We start from the raw sequence: 19,382 nt of genomic DNA on the forward strand, positions 1-19,382 counted from the left end.
GCCACGACAGGAACTCTGGATTTTTTTTAAATTAAGGTATAGTTTAGTTACAGTGTTGTGCCAGTTTCTGCTGTGTAGCAAAGTGATTCAGTCGTGTGTGTGTGTGTGTGTGTGTGTGTCCCTTCTTTTTTTGGGGGGGGGGCTGTATCTGCGGCCTGTGTAAGTTCCCCTAGCGAGGGATCAAATCCAAGCCACGGCTGTGACCTGTGCCACAGCTGAAGATCTTTACCCCGCTGCGCCAGGCCCCAGGTTGAACCTACGTCTCCCAGCGCCCTGACCCTGCTGCATCACAGTGGGCACTCTGGTTTCGGCCCATCTTTGAGAGGGGGCATTGTATTCTCTATTACAGTGGAGCCACCTATTTTTCCTTTCAATTCTATTAGTTTTTGTCTAATATAGTTTGGCTGTCTGTTGTTAGGCTTCTAAATATTAAGAATTGTCATGTCTTTTTAGAAAATTGGCCCCTTTTTTATCATGTCATGCTTTTTTTATCCCAGATAACTTTGCTTGCTCTCAGGTCTGTCTGAAATTAATGTAGCTGCTCTTAGTTTCTTGGGAGTATTATTAGCAGGATATGTCTTTCTCCATCCATTTGCTTTTGGCTGTGCCCGTGGCATGCCCAAGTTCCTGGGCCAGGGATTGAACCCACACTGTAGGTGCAGCCTGCGTCACCGCTGTTGCAACACCGGATCCCTAGCGCACCCCACCCCAGGCGAGCTTGTGCCTTTTGTGGGTTTAACTGAGCACTTGATGTGATCCTACTCTCTCTCGTCTCAGCATGTCAGTTTTGCCCTTTTTTTAACTTTTCAGTGGCTGCCTAGAGCTGGTGGTGCACAGTAAACATTTATAACTTAGCCAAGTCCAGGGCCACCTGCCTCCTGCCATCCCTCCTTCCTTCATCTTGCCTTCTTTTCCTGGCTGCGCTTGCCGCGTGCACAAGTTCCCAGGCCAGGGGGTGAGTGGGAGCCGCAGCTGAGGCCTACACCACAGCCACAGCAACGTGGGATGGATCTGAGCTGCATCCACGACCTGTGCTGCAGTTTGTGACAATGGCAGGTCCTTAACCCACTGAGAGAGGCCAAGGGTCAAACCTGTATCCTCATGGATACTAGTCGGGTTCTTAACCTGCTGAGCCACAGTGGGAACTCCCCAAGTCCAGTTTCAAATCACACTCTGCCACTTCACAGTGGTGTGGGTACCTTGACAGAAACACGGTAATTAATCCTGACGTCTTCCTGTCCCTTGTAGCACGGTGTCATTCATTTCACTTACATGTATACACACTAGACACATGTATTCCCTACGCCGTGGGTAGGCATGTTGTGTCTACACGTGCATATAGAAGCATACGTAATCCAAAAATACCCTTTTTAGGGTCGCACCTGCAGCATATGGAAGTTCCCAGGCTAGGTGTCAAATCAGAGCTGCAGCTGCCCGCCTGTGTCACAGCCACAGCCACGCCAGATCCGAGCCGCCTCTGGGACCTATGCCCCCGCTCACAGCAGTGCTGGATCCTTAACCCACTGAGCAGGGCCAGCAATTGCACCCAAGTCCTCGTGGATGCTCGCCGGGTTTGTTACCACTGAGCCACACCGGGACGCCCCGTTGTTGCTGTTGCTGTTGAAACCGTTAGCTGTTGAGTCAGTGAAGAGTAAGAAAGAGGAGTGTCCTCCCCGTACTCCTCCGCCGGTGCTCTTGCTTTGTGCAGATCTGAGTTTCTGGCCCATCCTGTGTCCTCATCTCTTAGGAACTTCTTAGAGCACTTCTTGCAAAGCAGTTGTACTGGCAACAGGGTCTCTCAATTTTTATTTGTCTCACAAACACGTATTTGTCCTTCGCTTTTGAAGGATACTCTTGTAGAGTGCAGAATGCTGCGTGGGCGGGCTTTTCCGCTCAGCACTTGAAATGTTTCCCCTCTTCCTGCTTGCATGGATTCTGAGGACAAGCTGGACCTAGTTCTTACCTGTGTTCCTTTGTAGCTGAGGTGTTTCTCTCCCTGGTTGGTTTCAGGATATTTTCTTTTTTTTTTTTTGGTCTTTTTAGGGCCGCATCCATGGCACATGGAGATTCCCGGGCTAGGGGTTGAATCCAAGCTGCAGCTGCCGGCCTACACCACAGCCACAGCCACTCAGGATCTGAGCCGTGTTTGCGACCTACACCACAGCTCATGGCAGTGCCGGATCCTGAACCCACTGATCGAGGCCAGGGATTGAACCTGCGTCCTCACGGACACTCGTCAGGTTTGTTACCCCTGAGCCGTGATGGGAACTCCCAAGGCATTTTGTTCACCTTTGACTTTCTGTAATTTGCAAGCGATAGACTGAGGTGTAGTTTTTGGCGTTGATCCTGCTTGGTGTTCTTGAGCTTCCTGGCTCTGTAGTTTGGGTCTGAGTGTAACTTGGGGAGAGTCTCAGTAAGTGCTGTTTTAAGTGTTTCTTCTGTTCCTTTTTTCTTCCCCTTCTGATGCATGTTGCGCCTTTGTCCTTGGATGTGCTGTTCTGGTTTTTCCCCCTTTTTGGTTTTCAAGGAGTCTGTTGAGATGTCCTCCAGCTCAGAGATTCTCTCCTCAGCTGTGTCCAGTCTGCTCGCAAGCCCGTCAGAGGGCTTCTGTCACAGCGGTGGTCACCTCTTGCCTTTTCGTTTTGTGTCTGTCTTAGGATTTCCACCTCTCGGGCTGGCATTGCCATCTGTCCTCGCCTGCCGCCTCCTCTGTCCGTTGGAGCCCTTGGCGTGTTTATCGCAGTCGTTGCAGATTCCTGGTCTGATCATTCCGGCATTCCTGCCACGTCTGCTTCTGTCCCCCGTCTGACTTTGGGGGATGCATCTTATCGTGCTGCGTCGTTAGAGGAATGGCTGTAAATCGGCGGCTAGTGTTGGGGTGAGAGGTGGGCGGGGTGGGGCGTGTTCTCTAGGCCCCTGACTGTGGTCAGGTCTCCTGGTGACGCCTGTGCCTCTGGACCGGGAACTTCCCACGCCTTTCGCAGTTGGCTCCGTCCCGTCAGCTGGGACAGGATGGCTGGCACTGGGTTTTTCTCCCTCGCAGTCGTTTTGGCTCTGATAGTGCTCTGCAGCTTAGGCTCTTCCCCCAAGGGAGCTGCGTGCTCCTGAGGGCAGGCCCGGGTGTCTCAGAGTGGTTCCTCGTCTGCCCCGCCGCCATCGGAAGCGCAGGGGTTGCCCTCGGATGTTGGCCGTGGCCGTCTCCGCTTGAGCTCCTGGAGCTAAAGCTCAGCCGCCCGGGGATCCTAGGGACGGGGCCCTGGAGCTTCGCGGTCTGCGTTGGCTGCCCTGAGCCCCGGCACTTGCTCGGCCACGTTGAGGCATTCCTGCCCCAGCGGTGGCTTCTGTGTGTCTCTGCCTGTGTCTCCCCACGGGGCACGACTCTGAGTCACTGCCCGTCCCCAGTCTGTGGGCAGCAGCGTCTCCTGTGGCCTCCGCTCTCTTGCAGATCAAGAGCTGTGGATTTTTCAGCCTCCAGCTTTTTACAGGGCTGAGTGGCAACTTCCTAGGTCCTTTTGAGCCCCGTCAGAAACTAGAAGTCCCTTTTCTGGCTTTCCATGTGCTCTCATTTCAGTTTTGTTGTGATGGAGTTCCACGCTGTAGAGCATGACACACACGCCTGTGTAACCCCCCACTCGAGCCGGAACCTCCCATCGCCCTGGGCAGCTGCTGTCCCCAGAGATTGATTCTGGCTGCTTACGAATCGCCACGCGAGTGGAGTTCTCCAGACCCTGCTCTCGTGCCTCCCTGCTCCTCTTCCCGGGATGTCTCAGGCTGTCCCCGTCGTGGCGTCTGAGTAGACGGCCCCTTTGTGTGGCCGACCACGCCTCGTGCGTCGGTCTGCCCGGAGCCCTCCGGCCGCTGGCAGCCGGGCACGGTCAGGAATGGCGCTCTGAACGCGTGCGGGCTTCCGTGCACCTGTCTCCCGGGGCGACTGTCTGGGTTCACATGGCGAGTTGAGTGCTGAGCCTGGGCGTGGCGCTGTGAGAGGCTCGGCTTGTCCCGTTGTCACCTCCCCCGAGCTGGGAGAGCGAGCTCTGGTGCCTCCTGGCCTGGATGCCCTGCTGGTGCGGGAAGAGGAGCGCGCCGCGGTTTCAGTGTAATTAAACAGGTGACAGTGAATGATGTTGAGTGTCTGTTCATATTTTTGTTAGCCATTTGTGTGTCTGTCTGTGTATAATTTTTACATCTCTGTGAGCGTCCTCTTCAAATCTTTTGCCGGTGTTTTTATTGGGTTGTTTCTCTTACTGATGAGATAGCGAAGTAAGAATTCTTAGGCTAGGGGTTGAGTCAGAGCTATGGCTGTAGGCCTGCACCACAGCTCAGGCAACACCGGGTCCTTAACCCACTGAGCGGAGCCAGGGATCGAAGCTGCGTCCTCACGGATGCTGGTCGGGTTTGTTACTGCTGAGCCGCCACGGGAGCTCCCCAGGATCCTTCGTGTCCTCTGGACGTGAGCCGTCTGCCCATGGCCGTTTCCAAATACTTCTCCCTGCTTGTCTCCTAGCTTTGTTGTATTTATTTGTTCTGAGGAGTCCGAGAGTCTTGCCTGGCTGGAGTCTGGCTGGTTATGTTCTTTCTCTACTCTGAGGTCACGGAGGTTTTCTCCTGTTCTTTTCTGGAGTCTGTGGTTGGCGACGTGCTGAGGACGCTCTTGGAGGCGTGGGGGCGAGGGGGCGGGTTCCCGGCGAGTGCTCAGCGCGTGCGTTGCTGTACCAAGTGGGCTCTTTCTCCTTTTTCTTTGGCTTTTAGGTCGCCCGGGGGTCCTTCCGGCCGGAGTGGACATCGGATGGTGGCCTGGAAGAGACAGCTGATCCTCTTTGGTGGCTTCCATGAGAGCACAAGGTCAGTTGCACCAGCAGGCTCTTCTTTCCGGAGGCCCCGGGAGTGGGCCTCTGTAGGAAGAACCGCCTGAACACACAAGGAAGGTACGATGCTGCACCTCTCCGAACACCGGGCCGGCTGCTTGGGCGTGCGGCTCGGGCAGCTGCGGAGGGCTTCGAGCTTGGCTTAGTGCTCTCACTGTCTTCATGAGTACTGAACAAGGGGCCCCGCGTTTTAATTTTGCATCGACGGCCTGCACATAAGGTGGCCAGTCTTAGAGTTCCCTTGCGGCACAGCGAGTTAAGGATCTAGTGTTGTCACTGTGGCGGCTTGGGTCACTGCCTTGGTGAGGGTTCCATCCCCGGCCAAGAGTTCCCATGTGGCATGGGCACAGCCACCCCCCCCCCCCCCCCAAGCGGCCAGTCCTCTCGCAGACGGGCTCTCAGACCTGAGCCTGCTGCGCGTCCTCCGTGAGGCATGTTCACACTCTGGCTGCTGACCGACGCCGCAGGCCTGGGGTGGGGCCAAGAACCTGCTCTTCTGCCAGCTCAGGGCCCCACTTGCAGAGCGCAGGCTGAAGTCGCCTTGAGGTCCTTTGTGGGGAGCGAGGGACAGCCCGCATCCTGCAGAGGGGCGTGGTTGTCTGCACAGCGCCGTGAGTGCCCGGCCTGGTGGCACGTTCCCCTGTGGCTTTCAGCCTCCAGCAGTGGCTGCACTTTGTGGAACGTCCTTAGTGCAGCCCAGAAAGGCAGGACCTGTGGTGAAGCGGGTCTCTTCAGCACCTGCCATGTGCAGGACAGCACGGGCCCTGCATCCTGTCCCTCGCAGGTCACACGGTGAGCCAGGTTTCACAGCGGTTGTGACTTGCGGCCGTTTCAAGATCAGAACTTTCAAAGCCACTGTCCTCCATTACTTTGTTTTAAAATTATTGCTTGTGAAGGATTTCAGAAAAAACGAAGATACTTGAGCAGCTATCTGTGTAGTCACCTTCCATATTAAACTAATTAGTTTGAACTTTAAAACCAGGGAACAGTTGTTATTTATCTTGAGAATAGGATTATTTTTGCTGAAAATCTGCAATGCAAAGTCTAAAACAGGGGAAGGTGGTGAAGTCTTTTAAAACCTGCACCTCCGCGTTCCTGAGTCCACCTCCTGAGAGCCCTGCTCCCCCAGGAGGGTGTGTTTGCTGGGGGCACGGATCGTCCAGTTTAGCACCCTGCGTCGGACGGCCTTCCCGGGGAGCTCGGTGACCTGCATGCTGGCTGCGGGGCGCCCGCCTGGGGGGTCTGCGCGCAGCTGGGAGGCAGGGATCCAGTCCCACCGTGCTGGCTTCTCACCCCTTCCAGAGCCCAGGCTTCCTTCCCGGAGAGTCGGTCTCGGCTCTGGTGCCACTGTCTGCAGAGCACCTCCCGGTCTTGTGGTTTAATGCCGACCAATGGCCACCTGGGACTCTTCCCTCTGGGCCTCTGCGGAACCGTGGCAGCTCCACACGCAGCCCCCTTCTCAAGGCTCCGCCCGCACTCTGAGTCCCCTGCCACGGGCTTGGGCCACAGCGCCTCCTGGAAGGCCCCAGCCGGGCCTCGGCTCCGTTCTGAGTGTTCGGGGCTCGTGGTTCCTTGTTGAACTTGAACACGCAGGTGGGAACCTTACGTGGTTATTTGCAAGACGGCGATGTTGGAAACCTCGGAGGGCGCGTGGTGTAACATTCAGTGTGAAAGGACTTTGAGGCCCCGGCGCATTACTTGGCTCCTGTGGGCCAGGGCTGCTGCTTGTTCGAAAAGCAGACTCACATGCTTGCAGTCCCTCCATGTGCACTTCACTGTACTTGAACCAGTACCTTTGTACAGAGCGTAGGAGACGTAGCTTTAACTCAAATCCCGTTTGCTTCTCCATGTGGCGGCCTTTTTGCTGCGGTGCCCGTGTTACCCCAGAGATTACGTTTATTACAACGACGTGTACACCTTCGACCTGGACACCTCGACCTGGACCAAGCTGTCCCCGTCAGGGACGGGGCCCACGCCCCGGTCGGGCTGCCAGATGTCCGTCACTCCCCAGGGCAGCATTGTCATCTACGGCGGCTACTCGAAGCAGGTGAGACGCGGCGGGCGCGCGCGGACGCGGGGGCTCCGTCTGCCGCCTGTGCGGCCCCACTCACAGTGAGAGCGTCCGCCGAGCGCCTGTGTTGGTTGGATCTGAACGGTCCTTTCTGTTGAACACGCCGGGTTCAGAGATGGTGTCGATGGGCTTCTCTGCGAACAGGCCGAGGTTTTTACAGCCACGTGATGTTGTAATCCTCGGCCCCGAGAGGCCGAGGTGGGATTGACACGGCGGCGAGGTGCCCTCCGTGGGCAGTGCCCCATGTCCACCTCCCAGTGTGCACATGGCACTGTGGCCTGTCGCTGTCTCAGGGTTCAGGACAGCCCTCCCCCCAGCGCTTGCTCTGACAGCGTGGCCTGCAGTCGTGTCTGGCGCGTCGGCGTGGCCTGGTTGTGTGGCAGCCGTCGCGGCGTGGTGGAGAGTGGCCTCCTTGGACGCTCGTCTCTGGGTGCTTTTCTTCTTGGTGATCCTGACCGGGTGGTGGCTGCTTTACCTGGAGCCAGTCCCCACAGTCCGGGATAAATTTGAAGGCCCCAGAGGGGGCACCCGAGAGGCGAACGCTCGGGATGGTGGGGAGCCCAGACGGCTGCCAGCCTATCCTCACCAGGGCTGTTGCTCCCGTGCCGGGCCAGGAGCTAGGTCTGGGCCGTGTGCTCTCCTGATGCTAGAATCAGGCCGAAGCAGTGGGAGCTCAGAGTTGGGAATGCTCGATCAGGCTGGAGAGGCCATGCTGGGCGCGAGCGCGCGTGTGCAGGCTGCTGCTGCTGGTCTCTGGGCTTACAGACACACTGGGTAGTTTGCAGACACTTGTGCTTCTTTGTTTCTTTTTTTTTTTTTAGGGCTGCACCTGTGGCATATGGAGGTTCCCAGGCTAGGGGTCCAATCAGAGCTGCAGCTGCCAGCCTACACCAGTGCCAGATATGAGCCGTGTCTGCGACCTACACCACAGCCACAGTAGTGCAGGATCCTTAACCCACTGAGCGAGGCCAGGGATCAAACCCGCAACCTCATGGTTCCTAGTGGGAGTCGTTTCTGCTGCGCCACGACAGGAACTCCCCAGACACTTGTTTTTCCACTGGACCTTGTGACGCTTGGTTCAGTCTCTCAGATGTGGTCTGTCCCGTTAATGGCACGGGAGCAGAGGTTTGCAGGCAGAGGACGGGCTTCTCTGTGAGGGGTTCCCGTGCCCCTGCTCTGTGGCAGTAACACCTGCCCGTCTTAGAGGAGCTGAGACCTGCAGAGCTCCGCACGTTCTGGGTGGCAGCTTGGCAGCTCCAGTGACTAAGTGCTTTTTCTGCTCTGGAGCCGTTGGATCTGCAGAGGAGACTGACGTGCAGCCAGTGAGACGGGCAGACAGAGAGGATGGGTGGCACAGGGCTTCCTGCACAAAAGCGTGGTGCACCGCCGCCTCCTCCCTTGGAGGACAGGAGGCTGGACCTGGGAGTCGCGCTTTGGCGGGAGGAGAAGTGGGAAGGTCGGGGCGCACAGACTCCAGCCAGCAGGGCCCTTCCTTGCCAGCTGTTGTCTGCGGAGGCCGGGGTCCCACAGGCAGAGCTGCCTTCTCAGGGCAGGTTCTGGGTTTCAGGGACGTATCTCAATATTACGGCAAGAAAGCTCCCCCTTAGCGCCTGGGCCCTGAGGGAGAACCTGTGATGCCCAGAGAGCAGCCGTCTTGCTGTTTGTGACCCATGGTGGAACCGGGGCTCCTTATCATGCCAGAGACCAGGGCGCATCTGCAAGGGACCTTCTTGACTGACAGGGACCCTGTAGCCAGAGCCGTGCGAGCAGAGGAACAAGGGAGGCGGCGTCAGGTCGCAGGCCAAAGTGGACCGCAGACACCCATGAGTGTATATGCTTGTGAGCACAGGGTCATTAGATGAAGTGAGCTGGGAGAGGGACAGATGCCCAGCACAGAATCCCGCACCAGTGTGGACACTCCTCCCGGGGGGGGGCAGGGTGGGGCACCACCCCTTCCCTCTGAGAGGGGCCTGTGCAGGCTGGCGCTTTTCCAGTGAGGATGGTGGGGCAGGGACCACCCCTAGAAACCTGGTGGACCCTGCTCCCCGGGTGGCCAGGGTCCACGGCAATGGCAATGGGATGTGGCGGGAAGTGTGCTTCACCTGCTGAGCCACCCTGCACCCGCAGCCCTGTCCAGCTGCGAGAGCCGCGTCAGAGCCCCAGGAGAGGCCCTGCTCCTCAGCTCGAGGTCGGCAAAGGAGGCAGCGCAGAGCAGCCGCCAGCAGCCAGGAAGCTCGGGGCCCATGATGACTCAGGGCCCCCTGGGTCCTGGGGTGGCAGAAGGACACTAGGAGACCTGAGGCAGTGTGAGTGATCCGTACTTCCCTTAATGGTGACCTGCCAGTAATTGTGACAACTCCGTGCTGATGGAAGACGTTCACAGAAGCATGGCGTTCCTGTCGTGGCTTAGCTTTTACCGAACCCAGCTAGGATCCATGAGGACGGAGGTGCGATCTCTGCCCTCGCTCAGAGGGTTAAGGAGCCGGCGTTGCCGTGAGCTGTGGCGTAGGTGGCAGTTGTGTGTGGCTCAGATCTGGCGTGGCTGTGGTGGAGGCCGTCGGCTACAGCTCCGATTCCACCCCCGCCTAGGAGGTTCCATGTGCCCCAGATGCGGCCCTAAAGAAAATAACAACACGTAGGCACATAGTGCAGCATGTGTGGGAGCTCTCCGTGCTGCCCTCGGGGCTTTCTGTAAACCGGAAGCTCTTGTGAAGTCACAGGCTTATTAGAAATCAGGAACGCCGAGTTCCCGACGTGGCGCGGCGGAAACGAATCCGACTAGGAACTGTGAGATTGCAGGTTCGATCCCTGGCCTCGTGCAGTGGGTTAAGGATCTGGCGTGGCTGTGGCTCTGGTGTAGGCTGGTAGCTACAGCTCCGATTCGACCCCTAGACTAGGAACCTCCATATGCCGTGGGTGCAGCCCTAAAAAGACAAAAAGACCAAAAAAAAGAAATCAGGAATGCGAAGGACAGAGACTAAAAGTCGCTGAGACCCAGGAGAGCCGTCTGGGGTGAAAGGTGAGTGCGAGGACCCAGGCTCGTCTGCCCGGGTCGGGACGGCTGGCGTGAGCTCAGGAAAGCCGTGAGATGGCCCTGCTGCCTTCTGCACGGGGCCTGGAGTAGCCCCTGCCCCCGGGCCTGAGTCCCACTCTGTGGAGGGTGGAGGCGGCGGGAAGCTGAGGCGAGAGCTCTGGGCGTTGCTGGCGCGCGGGCCACGCACCGCGGGGTTCTCCGGCTTGGCCTGTGCTCGTGGCGCCAGCAGCTGCTGCGCCTGTTCACACCAGGCTGGTCTGGAGGCTCGGGAGACGAGGGTGCGGCCTGGCGCTGCTCACGTCCCGTTTGCTTGTGCAGAGGGTCCGGAAGGACGTGGACAGAGGCACCCAGCACGGCGACATGTTCCTGCTGAAGCCCGAGGAGGGGAGAGAAGGTATGTGTGCTCTGCCGAGGACACGACGGCGGGCGGGGGGGGTGGGGGCCAGGCCGACACGACTCCCTTTGTGGTGGGGACCATGGCATCTGTGCCACCTCCCGGTCCTCCTTGCTCAGGAGTGGGTGTCTCATGTCAGGACGGGAACGCACAGGATGCTTGTTACTGGGGGGCGGGGGTTGAGGTCCCGGGGCTCATTCTGTGAAGCTCAGGTGTTGGGAGAGAGGCCTGGGTGGGCGGCCTGTCGGCCCACAGGAGACCTGTCTCCGTGGCACAAGGGGCCTGCGGGGCAGGAACCTCTCCCCTTTCCTGCCACGACCCTGCGCATGCGGAGGCTTTGGAACCGTTCCACGCCATGCACGTCTCAGGTTCCAGCCACGCTGTGTTGGGGTGACTGCTCAGGACCCGGGGGCCCAGGTTTAGAGCCCTGTTTACACATCCCTGAACTTGGACTTGTTCTAGGCGGTGGGACCCCAGCCTGAGCTCGGCCCCTGGGGAGAAGGGCCCTGTGCACCCTGAGCTGTGAGGTCCTGGCAGGAAGGGGACCCCACCCTGACCACGTGCAGAGCACCTGACGTGTGCTCGTTTCTCTTCCCTCCATGTTAAAGCGCGGGTTGTCGGGAGTGACCTTGTGGCCCTAACGGGGCAGCTGGGGCTGTGTCCTGTGGCCACGCACACCCAGCAGCTGGCTCAGCTCTGGGGAGAGCTCGCCCTTGTCTCCTGCTCTCCCGTTTTGAAAAAAATGTTCACTTAAGAAACAATCCTAGTTCTTGTTGTGGCTCAGTGCGTTAAGAATCCAGCTAGCATCCGTGAGGATGCGGGTTCGATCCTTGGCCTTGCTCAGTGGGTTATGAATGCGGTGCTTCCGTGAGCTGCAGCATAGGGACAGTTGCAGCTCGGATCTGGCGTGACCGTGGCTGTGGCTCTGATTGGCCCCCTAGCCTAGGAGCCTCCATATGCCACAGGTGTGGCCCTGAAAAAAGAAAGAAATGATCCCAGGAGTTGCCTGGTGGTACTGTGGGTTAAGGATCTGGTGTTGTCACTGCTGCGGCTCAGAGTCCCTGTCATGGCATGCTTTGATCCCTGGTCTGGGAGACTAATCCACGCTGTGGATGCCGCCAAACCCCCCTCCACCCACCGCCAAAGAAAATCCCAGTTCCCTTTTCTTGCTGTGTTGGGAAGACCCGGAGCTGACCCGGTCAGACATGGAGGGCTGCGGGGAAATCAGGACCCGCCAGGAGGGGAGGACCCCCCAGGAGGGGAGGACCGTTGTCACCTGCGGGAGGGCCGGGCCAAGGGCGCGGGGTGCAGGCGCCCCCAGAGCTGGTGCACCTGCCTCGCCCCACCCCTCCCTTCGAGGCACAGCCGCTCGGCACCCCAGGCAAGTGCTGGGAGGTGTGGACACTGCTTTGGTGAAGACTGGCCCTTGAGGATGTGCCCCCTCTGGGCTGTGCTGACCAGGGAGGCAGCAGAGCGCCAGCCGCGGTCCTGTGGGTCCACATGTCCCCACTTCTCTCCTCCATAGGCCGGTGGGCGTGGACCCGGATTAACCCTTCTGGAGCCAAGCCCACCCCAAGGTCCGGCTTTTCAGTGGCTGCGGCCCCAAACCATCAGACGCTGCTCTTCGGGGGGGTGTGTGACGAGGAGGAGGAGGAGAGCCTGCAGGGCGACTTCCTGAACGACCTGTACTTCTACGACCCCGCCAGGAACCGCTGGTTTGCGGGACAGCTGAAGGTAGCGTCTGCCTGGCTGCCCCTCCACCCAGTGACGCCCAGAGCCGCTTGGTCTCTGGCTGTGAGGCTCCGTGGAGCTGTCCCCGTGAGGGGGGCCCGGTCGTCCGCAGCCCGCTGATGATGCCAGCCTGAGAGACGCAGTACCGTGGCTGCTGTCTTGGAACTGGGGTGCCTGGGGCTGCCGACCTAGAAGGGTTCCGCAGGTTGGAGGCCTCAGAAACAGGATCCACTTGGGCCCAGACCGGCTCTGGCTGAAGGGCCTTCGCCCCTCCCAGGGGAGCTGCCAGGCGGAGGGCTTGCTCTCGTCAGGTGGGGACCCAGCAGCAGGGGAGGGTGAGCGCAGGCAGGTGGATGGCGGGTGGGTGGTGCTGTGCTGCTGCTTCCTTCGCTCCCGCCCTCAGCCTTAGGGGACGGGCCAGGGCCGCCCCCGGCCTCTGCTCTGATGGCCTGCCTTGCTCTTTACCACCAGGGGCCCAAGGCGGAGAAGAGGAGGCGCAGGCGGGGCAAACGAGCGGAGCCTGGCACGGCCGACAAGCAGGAAGTGGAGGGGCCTGGCGCCCCGGAGCCCCTGGAGGTGGTCAGAGAGGTGGTCTCGGAGGCCGGCACTGTGGTCACCATTAAACAGGTGCTCGCTGCCCCCAGCTCCTCAGGACGGCCAGCGTCCGACGATGACGAGGACAGCCCGGACGAGGCAGGAGTCCCCACGGTGGAGCCCAGCCCCCGCTCCAACGCCATGCTGGCCGTGAAGCACGGGCGGCTCTACCTCTATGGTGGCATGTTTGAGGCCGGCGACCGCCAGGTCACCCTCAGCGACTTGTACTGCCTGGACCTCCACAAGATGGATGCGTGGACGGCCTTGGTGGAGGCGGATCCAGGTGAGGGGCGGACGCAAAGCCCTGACTGTGTGGTCGGGGCCAGCATGTCCAGGGGCACGTCTGCGCGTGGCCGGGCTTGTCCTGCCACCGCTCTGAGCCTCGGACCCTCTCGGGCGTGGGGCTGTGGCGGGGCTGGTCCTGCACGTTGTCCCGGGGGTGCCCCTGTGCACCAGGAGCAGGCGGGGCGGGGCCCTCCCTCGTCCCAGGGCCCCGTCGCACCCTGGGCTGCGCTGGACTCGGCCACTGCTCAGTTCTTAGGTCTGAGCCGAAAATGACTTAAGCGCCACCGTTTCGGGAGAGGCTCTGAAGGGCTGTGCTCGACTGCCGTCTCGGGGTGCAGCTCCTCTGCCCGTCTCTGCCTCGACGTGCGCCTCGGGTTTGCCCTGAGTGCCGGGCCAGGCTCTCACGCCCTCACGCCGGCGCCCTGGGTTTAGGCGGAAGGGAGGACGACCCTCGGGGCTGGCCGAGGCCTGTCTGCTGTCCCCAGCGCCCCGGCTGCATTGACGCTCTGGTTTCCCCGTTGGCTTTAAAGAGGGTCAGGAGTGGTTGGAGGAGACAGACTCGGAGGAGGACAGCGACGAGGTGGAGGGTGCCGAGGGCGGCGGGGAGGACGACGAGGACGACGACGACGACGACGACGGCGGGGGTGAGTGCCGTGTGCCCGGCGCGTGGTCCTCTTGGGGCTCCGGGCCCCGCCTTCCCAGAGCTCACAGCTTAGGTCTCTTCCCTGCCGGAGCCCCATTGCTGGTAACTAGAGGTTTTAAATTTCTACTGAATTTTAGTTAACATTTGACTGTTACAGACATACCCTGGAATCACGCTTGTTGTCTAAGCAGGGTTGGGTGTTTTTTCTTCTTTTCAGGACTGCGCTCAGGGCATATGGAAGTTACCGGGCTAGGGATTGAATCAGAGCTGTGGTTGCCAGCCTACACCACAGCCACAGCAATGCAGGATCCGAGCTGGCATCTGCAACCTACCCCACAGCTCACAGCACCACTGGATCCTTAACCCACTGAGCAAGGCCAGGGATCGAACCCGCATCCTCATGGGTACTAGTTGGGTTTGTTACTGCTGAGCCACAACGGCAACTCCTGTTCAGCTCTTGGGGGGCAGGGAGTGTTCTTTAGTCAGGTGGAGAAGGGCCTCCCCTTGATCCAGGAGAAGGGTGAATCCGGGCGCTCATGTGTTTGGCTCCCCAAGACCCAGGCTCCTTCCTCCACCGAACCTGTGTCTTGCTTGTTTCCCCTCCTTCCCCCCCGAAAGAGCACCCCTCAGTGATGCCCGGCGAGCCGTTTGTAGACTACCTGCCCAGGACGGAGCAGTACTGGGTGAAGCTTGCCCGCGAGGCCGCTGCACCCGGCGCCCAGGAGAAGAGAGTGCTGAGGTCGGCCCAGGCCATGGCCAAGGCTTTCTTCGAGGCCTCGGCGTGAGCCCCACACGGCCCAAGGCTAGACTGTGGGAGGTGGGGTTCCCTGCCCTCAGCTTGCTGAGTGCGGCCTGAGCTGGACTTGGCACCTGCCGCTGGGAAGGTGGTCCTGCTGCTGCAGCCTTCGGGTTCTGGCGGGCGTCCGAACTGAGGGCGAGCTGCCCGCACAGTAGGCGGCCCTGTGCCCGAGAAGTGGGACGTTGGGCTCTGGTGGGGGTTCTTCTGTGCAGAACCGGGAGACCAATGTTCTAGCTGACCTCACGTCAGCAACCCAGAGATCGTCTCTTTGATTTCTAGAAAGCATCCGTAGCCGCCCCGCGCCCATGCCTCTCCCAGGCTCTCTGTAAGATCAAGCCCGGCGGCGGGCCGCTCTGCCCGCGCTGCCTTGGGGCTCTGCCTGCGTCTCTCGGTCTTGCAGCCCAGCTCCTCCGGGCCTGCTCACCCGTGGGCAGGTGGTGGAGCCGTGGCAGGTCACACCCGTGAGACCTGCAGACACCCCCACACACACCCCCCCTGCCACGTGCAGTGGGATGAGACTGACCGGATGGAGGCCCCTCCAGGGGTGGGGCCGGGGGGGGAACGTGGTCGGCTCTGGCAGGGCGGCACACAGTCCCGCGGCCGCGTTCGGCGATCCCTGCAGGGACCCTGATGTCTCAGGTCAGAAAGCCCAGCTGCCTGGAGGCCACTGGCCCGAGCGCTCGCGAGCAGACCAGGGCCCCTGCGTTTCTGTCTCGAGTCATCCAGGGCCAGGCCGGCCCTGGGCACCAGGGTTCTGGCCACAGAGTCCAGCGAGAACGGCGTCACCAGCCCCTGCAGCCCAAGGGTGGGAACAAGGCCACCGGGGCTCTCGCCTGCCTGGCCGCTCGCCTGCGAGCCATCAGGGGCCCAGGAGCTGCGTGGACGCTGCCAGCGCCAGCCCAGCCCCTGAAGTTGGAGAACTCCAAGCAGAGAGGGTAGCTGCCTCCTGAGCAACACAGACGCTGACGTGGAAGAAGTGAAAACAAGCCTGGGAGACCAGCCTGTGAGGTCACTCGGGCAGAGCCTGCCCTCGCGAGTCACCTCGGCGTCCTCCGTTCGCACTGGGCCGGGCTCCCAGGTTCCGGTGAGGAGAGGGGTGGGGTAGGCAGGGGGCGCGTGTCCGACTCCAGGGTGCTCACGGAGCTTTCCTGCTGCAGGGCCCGTGAGAGCCCCAGGTGTGACAGAGGGACACCGAGGGGAAGGCCGCGTGGCTCCGCGAGAAGGAACACGTCCGTGCCCATCTCAGGGTTTTGGCAGCAGAGGGAATTTGCAGGGGAAGGCACTGATTTATAATGAGCTGATGCGAGTCACCCAAGCTTCAAATGCTGTTTGATCCTAAGAGGAGCAACGTTTTTCTTTGGTCTTGGCAGTGTCTCTTGCTTTCAGATCGTGAAATATTTAGTAATGGTGAGATTTAAACAGTCAGGGTTGTTAAAACTATCTTTTATTTTCATTTTGTATGTAACCAAGGTATTTTTCCAGCTAAAAGAGAAGAAAAAAGGCTGAGGTCAGGTTTTAGTGGTTTTATCAATACGAAAAATCAGATGTGGTTGGTGTTCTCTTGTCATCAGTGCACAAGGCGTCTGTATCAGCAGCTCCCGCCCCAGGACAGGGAGGAGGCAGGGAAGGGCAGGCCGAGCCCCACACGCCTGTGAACCCCAGGGGATCGGTGTCAGAGCGGCCGGAGGCAGGCTCCTCCTGGAGTGAGGGCTTACCCGGGCCATCGGAGCGTGGATGGTGCCCACAAGCAGGTCGCACTGGAGGGTCTCGTGGGTTTCGCTCTGTCCAGGGGGCTCCAGGTGAGGGTCACGCCTGAGCCACAGTTGTGGGTGTACAGTGCAGGCCTGAGCACCATGCAGCAGGTCCGGCACTGAGCCAGCCACGCTGCTGCCAGGGGAGCAGGGCTCCCTCAGGCCCAGGGGGAAGAGCTGGAGGTCCCAGGGGTGCAGGAGCAGCGCCAGGGGGAGGGGAGGTGTGCTGGCCACAGAGCTGCCCTCACCTTTGTTCTCTGTGCCTGGTCCCCAAGTATGGAAGCCCTGCTGGGTCCCTGGAGAATGGCCCTGCAGACTGGTCTCTGCCCTTGGTGGGCCTGGCGAGGGGTGGGCCTCGGTCAGTGGACACCGCTCAGCTGTGTGACGTACCTGCTCCTTTGGGAGTGGGTCACGTTTAGGGAGGGGAGCGACCCTCAGGCTGGGCACACCTGGTGGCTACCACTGGACACAGTACCTGATGGGCAACCGCCTGGCCTGCTCCCCGGCCAACGTGGGTGGTGCTAGGACCTGAGTGCTCTGGCCCTGAGAGCGTGGAGTGCTGGCCTTGCGGGAGGAGCCTCGTTCCTCTCTGACTCTACTGGCAGGTGTGGCACAAGTGACTGAGATGGGCTGAAGAAGTGACCCCAAAGAGGCACCGCCAGGGGTGCGCGGGAAGCAGCAGTCACTCCCTGGGGGGCTCCTGCCCCTTGTGGGTTTGCGGTGCTGTCAGCATGTGACCAAGCAGCAGCAGTGCAGCTGGAGACCCGCGCCCATGGCAGGAGGGTGTGGGTCCTGGTGCACAGCGAGGGGTCTGGCGTGCATGGTACACAGCGCAAGGGCGGGCGGGGCAGGAGGTGAGTGGGCCCCAGGGCCATGCCTGACTCCCTCGGGGCAGGCTCTTGGCCACACTTTGACCCGCTCCGGGCTGCCCTCTTTTCTGAGGTTTGGGAATAACCTGGAGAAACCGTGTGGCCCATTTTTCCCCCGGGCGCTTCCACACTGGGGCTTCAGACCGAAGCCGACTCATCTGTCCCAGGAACGTTTAACCGCCTTCACGGCACTGTCCTTGTCGGCTTCAATGAGAACGGGGGCGACCATCTGTCTGGGCTCCGCCCTGCGTGGCTATCTCCCTCCGGCAGCGCCCATGGTGCCAGGCACCCCCGCTTGCCTGGGAGCACTGACCCCGACATCTCCGCACCCCCATCGCTGCCACAGTCCGCGTCCCCGAGGTCGCACTACCCAAGTGTTTTGACGCAGAGGCAGCTGTGCCTCCCTTAAGGCTGAGACGGTGACGCTTCTCGGCATCTGGGGCAGATGCGCTCAGTCTGGGCCTCCCAGCGGTCTCCCGACACGGTGACGGCAGGAGATCTGCTGACCCGCTCCTGGAGCTGGCCCAGACCCGGGCCTCCTCGGGACTCTGGATCCTCGCTGAGCTGACCGGCAGCAGGCCCTGCCCCAGCATGATTAAGGGTGGCCCTGCCGTGAGTGTCCTCGATGTCACGACAGTGGGGCGTCTGCCAGCTGGATGCTGTTGGTTGACTGTGGGCCGGGCGGCCCATGCGGCTTTGGGGAGAGAGGCGGTGGCGTCTGCGAGGCACCTTGCCGTGGAGCCCGGAGATGGAAGCAGGGAGCTGGGGAGCCCCGCCCCGCCCCGCCAGGGGGAGCCGCGTCCAGCAGAGCCAGCTCTCGGCTTCTGTCCTCGAGTGTCTGACCGCACGTGGGCGCACGCCCCAGAAGGACGGATCCTCGCGGGTCTTGGAAGGATAGTCAAAACTCAGAACCCCTTTCTCTCCCCGAGCGTTCGCCTGCTTCACCAGGTCAGAGCACCTCGGCTTGGTGCCCACCGTCTCCACTGGGCTCGGCGTCCACCTTCGGTTTCTGAGTCGGGCCGCGCCAGGATCTCTGTCCAAGCCGGGACTCCTAGATGGGAGCACGTCTCCGGCCAGGCTGGGACCTCAGACGTGTACCTGTGCCACGCTCGGGCCTGGGGTCTGTGGGGCCCGACCCGCCTTCTCCAGGCTGCATGGGGTCTTGGAACGTGGCGCACGTCATGCTCACGCCCCCACGGAGGACTTGGGGCCGGGAATGAGCTGTTAGACGTGGTCACGGCACGTGTGCCGCTTGAGTGGTATCAGCCAGCGGCATCACTTGTGGCCCCAGTGAGCTTTTCCACACGGACACCATCTTTCGTGTCAGCAGCCCTGGCGCAGCGTCCTCTCCAGCTCCCCCAGGTAAGGTGCCCCGTGCGGCGGGAGCGGCCTGCCCACCTCCCACGGCTGGGCCCAGCGGCCGAGGGAACCGTTTCTCTTCTCTGCCGCCGTGTTTCACAGCTCGAGCTCGGAAGCCGCTGTCAGGGGAGAAGATGACTCTCACGAGGTTGCTCTGGGATTAATTAAAACTTGCCGGCGCCACGCACCCCTGGGGCATGGTGACAGCATCTCTCCCCCTCCCCTGCAGCTCAGCCGACCCAGCCCCAGAGGGAGCGCGCGGGCACACCTGTCAGTGAAACCTGAGGCCCTGGTAGGTAGGAAAGGCTGGCCCGGCTGAGCGAAGGCCTTCAGCTGGCCTGTAGGGCGACCCAGTCTTGAATCATCTGGAAACCAATGAAAAAAATGGGCTTCCAGGGCCCTCAGACCCCTTACATTGAGGAGCGCACCCAGACTTCTCCAGGCGCAGGGAAGTGGCACAGGGCGGGCGTGAGTCTGGTTTTCACAGTTGTCACTGGCAGCTGGACGGAAGAGGGGCCGTTGGCAGCCCCCTGTGAGCCGCCTGCCACGAAAGCAGTCCTGCCTCCAGCGACACCCTGCTCTGGGTGCTGGCTTCGCCGCAGAGCTGCGTGCCTCGTGGGGTTTGCACGTAAATACGTAGCTGCGTTGGCAGGTCCCACGTTTGGTCAGGCAGCTACTGGGTGCACAGAGGTCGCGCTGATCGTGACGAGGAGCTGGATGTAGAATCGTGAGCCCCAGCCGGGTGCAGACGCCATGTCCAGCGGGGCACAACTGGTTCCCTCTGGGCTCCAGTGACGAGGCGTTGGAAAAGGGGAGCAGAAGGGAAGAGGTCTGGAAAGAGGCGGCGTCCTCCCGGGAGTGACATCATCAGACGGGGACCTCCCCGCAGACCCGCCTCCCGCGCCCGTGTCCCCCCGCCCCCCAAGAACCCCCGACGAAACCACACTGGATGGATGATGGAAACAATAAAACGGAGTTTAACTGGAA

General features: G+C 60.8%; 1 protein-coding gene across 2 annotated transcripts in view; it reads left to right on the forward strand.

Annotated features, from left to right (window-relative positions):
* Positions 1-14,674, forward strand: part of KLHDC4 (kelch domain containing 4) — a 44,943-nt gene extending 30,269 nt beyond the window's left edge. For both annotated transcript variants that reach the window (XM_047792707.1, XM_047792708.1), the window contains 7 exons: positions 4,750-4,842; positions 6,753-6,912; positions 10,289-10,364; positions 11,890-12,098; positions 12,567-12,972; positions 13,505-13,618; positions 14,236-14,674. In XM_047792707.1, the coding sequence (XP_047648663.1) occupies positions 4,750-4,842; positions 6,753-6,912; positions 10,289-10,364; positions 11,890-12,098; positions 12,567-12,972; positions 13,505-13,618; positions 14,236-14,402 (1,225 nt within the window). In that variant the 3' untranslated portion in view covers positions 14,403-14,674. The remainder of the gene's footprint in view (positions 1-4,749; positions 4,843-6,752; positions 6,913-10,288; positions 10,365-11,889; positions 12,099-12,566; positions 12,973-13,504; positions 13,619-14,235) is intronic.
* The last annotated feature ends 4,708 nt before the right edge of the window (positions 14,675-19,382 follow it).

Source organism: Phacochoerus africanus, chromosome 8 (assembly GCF_016906955.1).
Source record: "Phacochoerus africanus isolate WHEZ1 chromosome 8, ROS_Pafr_v1, whole genome shotgun sequence".
In the NCBI taxonomy this organism is placed as follows: domain Eukaryota; kingdom Metazoa; phylum Chordata; class Mammalia; order Artiodactyla; family Suidae; genus Phacochoerus; species Phacochoerus africanus.